At 31.8% G+C, this 6,917-nt stretch overlaps 2 protein-coding genes across 2 annotated transcripts; both read left to right on the top strand.

The window, feature by feature from the left end:
• Positions 1-1,388: 1,388 nt before the first annotated feature.
• Positions 1,389-2,428, top strand: LOC112028535 (major allergen Pru ar 1). The gene is made up of 2 exons (XM_024061234.2): positions 1,389-1,654; positions 1,922-2,428. Exons 1-2 carry the CDS (start codon positions 1,471-1,473, stop codon positions 2,218-2,220), a joined length of 483 nt encoding a protein of 160 aa, XP_023917002.1. The 5' UTR covers positions 1,389-1,470; the 3' UTR covers positions 2,221-2,428.
• Positions 2,429-5,418: 2,990 nt separating this feature from the next.
• On the top strand, positions 5,419-6,501 carry LOC112028505 (major allergen Pru ar 1). Its single transcript, XM_024061211.2, has 2 exons — positions 5,419-5,702; positions 6,004-6,501. The coding sequence occupies exons 1-2, from the start codon at positions 5,519-5,521 to the stop codon at positions 6,300-6,302; spliced, it is 483 nt and encodes a 160-aa protein (XP_023916979.1). The 5' UTR covers positions 5,419-5,518; the 3' UTR covers positions 6,303-6,501.
• The last annotated feature ends 416 nt before the right edge of the window (positions 6,502-6,917 follow it).

The following is a 6,917-nucleotide window of genomic DNA, read 5'->3' as shown; positions in this document are numbered from 1 at the left end:
GAAGTTTCTAAGTAAGCCTAGTAATAATCACCCGCGTGTTATATTTAGTGTTTATTTGGACAAATTTTAATAAACCCTCGAAAAATAAGGGTTGAAATAGGTCCACTTTTTTGTAGTGAATGTTATGCGAAGAGTTAATTTAAGATTGTTTGTTATTTTATCGTGGTTTATTATGTATCATCTTAGAGTTTGATTTTACGTTATCATCCTTAATGATCAATTTCTGCAATACTTTTTTAAAACTTATGACTACCATTTCTCCTAATTTTTATCGATGTTATTAAGAAATGAGAATGATGCCAAACCTAAGTTGAGAGAGAGATTAACGTTATTTAGCCTTAAAAACTTAATCTAGAGCACTTAATGTCTATATCTTTCTTTACTATCAAACATTTTATATATTATAATTAACCCAAATAAAGGCTAAGGGTAGTTATAGTAGGCATAAACCTAAACTAATGATAAACATATTATGGTTACAATACTTAGAACTACAAGTAGAGGATTAGTAAGGAATAAGGAATGAATGGGAAGATATTTCTATCAAGAATTAATAGAGAGACAAAATAGACTGAAAAAAATATTCATATTAATATTTGATGGCTCCTAATAATCTCCTCTTCCGTTGCGTCTTTTTATGCACCATGGAAGTATCTTTTTTAGGTCTGAAGCTTATATTGAAGAGAAAATTATACTAAATAGATCTTATTGTTGAATGAATAGAAAATTTATCGGTGGCCTTTGTTGGCTTGTGGTAGTCTGCAGCGAGCGAGCCAGCCATCCTTGAATATTGAAAGTCAATTTTCAAGTCTTGGAGAATTGCAAGTTGTTGCACACTGTCAACTTTTTTAACAAAAATGGGTATCTAATTGTTTTACACGCCAAATATGTGCTTCGGTTTTACATATAAACACAGTAACTTATTACGTGATCACTCACAAAGGGTGGTTTCAACTTTCAAGTTAGGCATTAAGCATAAGTTAGGGTCCAAATTAAAGGACTAATATATAGAGTTCAAATAATCCGAGTAGAAAAATTTACATCACCTTATTTTTAATTTACCATTATGCTAATTATCCCTCAAGATTCCTAATTATGTTCTCTTCACATGTTTATAAGAGCTTTTTTTGTTTATAGCTAGGAAATAATTTAGGATAGTACAGCATTCAATTGGGTTATTTAATTGAACAATTTCCAAAGGTGCTTTCTTTAACTAACCACAAATGCTTTTCTTAAAAAATTGTAATCCAATTGTTATAGTGGGGACATCTAAAAAGGAGCATTTGAAAACTCCTAAAATTCTTCGATCTAGATGGTCATACTCCCATACATGCAAGCAAACCTTCAGTCTATAAATACCATCCTTTAGTTCCCAACTTCTCAGATCTAACAAGCTCAAAAACTAGTACGATCATCAATCCTCATTATTCTTTCTATACCATTGTTCACTTCCAAATTCTTTACTTCATCATGGGTGTTTTCACTTACGAAGCCGAAACCACCACCGTTATCCCACCAGCTAGGCTGTTCAAGGCCTTTGTCCTTGATGCTGACAACCTCATCCCAAAGATTGCACCACAAGCCATTAAGAGTGCTGAAATCATTGAAGGAAATGGAGGACCAGGAACTATCAAGAAGGTTAACTTTGGCGAAGGTAAGTTAATGATAAATCATCACTTGTCCAAAAGCTTATGTGGATTAGAAATGATGAATTATAATTACTTAACTCTTATTTTAATAATTTCAATTTCTAATGTCTAAGGTGATACTTGTTTATCATTTTAATTTTAGAAGTATTTATTATATTTATTGTTTCCTATATATTTTTCAAAAACAACTAAATTAGAATGCTACTTATATTTGTCACTTTCATGGCATGATACAAAAGAAGTAACAAGTTTTTTTTTTTTATGTTATGCAGGCAGCCAATTCAACTATGTAAAGCACAGGATTGATGAGATTGACAATGCAAACTTCACATATGGCTATAGCTTGATTGAAGGTGATGCTTTAACTGACAAACTCGAGAAAATCTCATACGAGATTAAGCTAGTGGCATCCCCAGATGGAGGATCCATCCTGAAGAGCACCAGCAAGTACCACACCAAAGGTGATCATGAGATTAAGGAAGAGCAAATCAAGGCTGGTAAAGAAAAGGCTGCGGGACTTTTCAAGGCTGTTGAAGGCTACCTTTTGGCAAATACTGATGCCTACAACTAAAGCATGTTTTCATTTTTGAGTGTTGCCTATACCTTTGAGTTAAAGTACATTTTTTAATATCCAGCCAATATGGCCTTGGACTTGCTAATATATAATAATACAATTTCTGGAGTTGTAATTGTCTGCTTTCTTTTGATGTTGTAGTTTGGAAAAGTGAAATGTCAACGTTGTATCACATTGAATACATAAAATAGAAGTTATCTCGAAATCTTGATTTTACTTGCAACCAGGTTTTTTCATTAGAGTAAATGCATGGTAGCATTATAAAGGGGATTCGAGAGAGTAGGTTATGCCATTGAATTATAAGGTTCTTGACAATCTTATACTCTTGTACTATTAGAAATTAAATGGATTCCCCTTGTTAAGTGTTATCTTTTAATGACCAAAATTACCTTATAGAAATTTCATATATAATAAAAAAAATCCAATTAAGGCTTAAATTGTCACATAATAAATTAACAAATCCTCAAATTTTGCACATGATCTCCAACAGATTTCTAACTTATCTAAATTAATTTTTCATTTTTTTGACATAAACGAGAGTATCCAGACTTTTTCGAGTATCGAAAATTATTTTCTCGAATGTATGCAATCCCCTGTCCCATACACACCATATTATTACAAAGAGAAATCCCTGGAGTGACCTCAAAATGCAGGAAAAAGGTTTCGAATCAAAGATCTTATGGATATTATAAGGCTTTAGAAACTATTTAGCCAACCTCTTGGATTTTTCTTTCTCACATAGTTAGTGATCTACATCTTTGCACAACATTTAATCAATTTCAACAGTAACTTCATGTTAATTTCAACAAATTCGACAATGCATTATTGCAAAACTTGAAACTTTTCTTATTCATTTTTAAAGATATTTTGAATGTGTGAAGAAGTTAATTTAAATGAATTCGAATTAAAAATATTAGGATCTTTTATTTCAACATTCAAGTTAAAAAAACTAGCATTAAATTCATGCTTATAGGCTTATAGAAATTACAAAAAGAAAAAAAAAATGTATTAAGATGCTTAAAAGTTAAAAACTAATTTTTTGAGTGCAGGGGCATGGGATGATGGAACCCTATCAAGTCACCTAAATATAGACCCTTGGTAAAGGTTTCAAGGTTTATTTATTATTATTTTTTTGTTGTTGAGGTTTTGAGACCTTTTAGGGAAATTTTAGATGAAAAAGCTCACTACGGTCAATTTTCTTACCATAAGCATTTAGTATATTAAAAACTAGAAGAATGTGACATCGGAATGTCCCAAATTCCAGCAAGTCCAATTTGATGCTATCCAACAAACATTTATCTCCTTTTATTATTAAGTGTTTTGTTAAATCTATCATTCCGTATTATATTCCAGCCATCTAATATTCCCATATCGGATCAGGTTGGGTTTCCTCTTACAAATTTGGTATCAGAATGCCCACCCACACCACACCACCCAACACCCCACACCACAAAGAGTAAAAGGATGGAGAGCCGGTAATTCTTTTATTTGCTTGTTAAGGCAACAATTTTTTTTTTTGAAATTTTGACTCAAGCAACATAACTAGAATTTTCTTAACAGAGTAACCAATGTCGTTACCAAATAGTTTTCTTAAGTAGAGTGTTAGATCTGTAGAGACGATCTCAGCCGCTTTAATAGGTTTCAATGCAATATTATTGCACATTAGTTGAAAGGTCATAACTTTGCAGTTTTCACTACATTGTCTATCTGACATGAAGTTTTCTATAATCAAATCTACATTTTCAAGATCTACATGTAGAAATGCTTTAAATAATGATTCACAAGGTGATTCAAGGAGAAGATTGTAGGTCAAAATATTAATGATGCTTTAAGTCTTTTTTTTTTTTTTTTTTTTTTTTTTACAACATAAAATTTTACTACCCCCCCCCAAACAAAAAGTAAAAGGATGGAGAGCCGGTAATTCTTTTATTTGCTTGTTAAGCCAACAATTTTTTTTTGAAATTTTGACTCAAGCAACATAACTAGAATTTTCTTAACAGAGTAACCAATGTCGTTACCAAATAGTTTTCTTAAGTAGGGTGTTAGATCTGTAGAGACGATCTCAGCCGCTTTAATAGGTTTCAATGCAATATTATTGCACATTAGTTGAAAGGTCATAACTTTGCAGTTTTCACTACATTGTCTATCTGACATGAAGTTTTCTATAATCAAATCTACATTTTCAAGATCTACATGTAGAAAAGCTTTAAATAATGATTCACAAGGTGATTCAAGGAGAAGATTGTAGGTCAAAATATTAATGATGCTTTAAGTCTTTTTATTTTTTTTATTTTATTTTTATACAAGATAAAATTCTACTCTAGTTTAATTTAAGTGTATATGTGTGTAAAGCTTCCTCCTGGAGACTTAAACCCCGACCCTTACCCCCCATATCCTACAAACACTTATATTTGTGGAGTAACCATCGCACTAAGAGTGTGCAGTGATATGATGCTTTAAGTCTTAAATTTGTGTTCCTCTATGTAAGGGTTAAATACAATCATTCACTCTACACGATACAAGTAAATGTAATTGCTCTAAAAAAAAAAAAAAGTAAATGTAATATGTACCATAAATTTCAAAATTTTGCATTTAGCTACATAATTTATGTAAATGGTTTGATTTACGAGTGCTCTTAGTTCATTTGTTAATGGACTATTTTAGGAAAGTTTTAATACCATTTTTATAAGAAATATAAAAAGCTGTAAAATAAATCAATTACTTTGATCCTTTTCCAATAAAAAGTTTCTAATATTTTCTAAACTAATGTCCTTAGGACATTCATTAATTTTTCCCTTCATTTTTATTGCAATGTCCATCTAACAGCTAAGAAGGGTAAAAAACTATCTACCCCAAAACAATGATAGATCTGGTAGACAATATTCATAACACTTCCAGAAGATGTTATCCAAATAGTCTTGTAAGGCAACACTAAGAAGTGAAAACCAAAGAGAATGCAAGAGAAATTGGTAGGCTATGATGGTCGGTGGTTGCCATTATTGAATGAAAGTTTAGGTTTTGATATCTGAATGTAAGTTAATTAATTAAGGTTCTTTGTCTGACTTAATGACAAATTATTTTCTTAAAAAATTATGATTCTCCATTGACAGTGGGAACATTCAAAAAGAAAACCACGTACGTGGTCACATTTTTACAAAAGGTATCATTTATTCTCAGTCTATAAATACCACCCTCTGATACTTAAGCTTGCAAACTACCTAAAGTTCAATAAACTCTTCTACTCCTTTCATTCTTCATTTGATCGCTTTCATACTACTCTATCTCTAAGGCCATCATGGGTGTTTTCACTTATGAAACTGAGACCACCTCAATCATTGCACCTGCTAAACTATTCAAGGCCTTTGTCCTTGATGCTGACAACCTCATCCCAAAGGTTGCTCCTCATGCCATTAAGAGTGCTGAAATCATTGAAGGAAATGGAGGTCCCGGAACCATCAAGAAGATCACCTTTGGTGAAGGTTAGTTTCTATATCCTGATCTCCAATGTATCATATATTTAGTATTCTAAGAGTTTGGTCTTGTACATTTATTACTGTTTTGATTTGTCCTGTATATATTTATTTCTGTTATTTTCGTTCTTCTAAATTTCAAAATTAAGGTAGCAAATTATTAATATGATATTTGGCTCTCAAAATAAGAACTTTACCTCCATAGTAATAAAACGGATCAGATACAATTGCTTTTTTATTTTTTGGCTCTCATAGCAAAATATGTAGATATTGTATAGAAGTAACAGAGTGTTTTCTCTAAAATTTTCAGGTAGCCAATTCAAGTATGTGAAGCACAGAATTGATGAGGTTGACCACGTAAACTTCACATACGGCTACAGCGTGATTGAGGGTGATGCTTTGAGTGAAGTACTCGAGAAAATCTCATATGAGATCAAGATTATTTCAAGTCCTAATGGAGAATCCATCTTGAAGAGCACCAGCAAGTACCACACAAAGGGTGATCATGAGATCAAGGAAGAGCAAGTTAAGGCTGGCAAAGAAAAGGCTGCGGGACTTTTCAAGGCTATTGAGAACTACCTCTCGGCACACCCCGATGCCTACAACTAAAGTTGTGTTCTGTATTTGTCCCCTCAATCATGTAGCTTTCATGTTTTATTTTTAGCAAATACTGCCTTTGGGCTTGCTAATAAAGGACTTCGCCGTTATAAATTGTGATTCTTGTGATGTTCTAGCTGGAACAGTTATGAGTGAATGTTTTTTTTACCCTTTGAATACATAAATGTAATGAAATCATCTTGAAATCAAAGTATTGCTTGCAAATGATGGGTGCATGACTCTTTTTTTTTTGTTTATTGTTTTCCTTACAACAACTGTGTGAATTTCAGACTTTAGTGGGATTTGCATTTTATAATGGCCAAAGCCTTGTTGGAGTGTACAAACATTACAACGTTAGGAAGGACTAACCACATTATGCTATACTCCAAAAGAATTAATTAGGTTATAATTAGGATTTTTTGTAGTCATTACTATAATCAGTATCTACCTAATATATTTCTCCTCTTTTTTTTTTTTTTTTTTCCTAATATATAAACATTTGATGTGCGACTCAACACTCCCATGAAACACACACTTATTTAACCCAATATAATATTTAATCCATTTGGGGTATCAGGTTAACTTATATTTTTAAGAAAAAACGATTTGTAAAAAAAAAAAAAAAAA

This window comes from Quercus suber, unplaced genomic scaffold (assembly GCF_002906115.3).
Source record: "Quercus suber isolate HL8 unplaced genomic scaffold, Cork oak 2.0 scaffold_67, whole genome shotgun sequence".
NCBI classification, from domain to species: domain Eukaryota; kingdom Viridiplantae; phylum Streptophyta; class Magnoliopsida; order Fagales; family Fagaceae; genus Quercus; species Quercus suber.
This window is presented reverse-complemented; position numbering and strand designations above follow the sequence as displayed.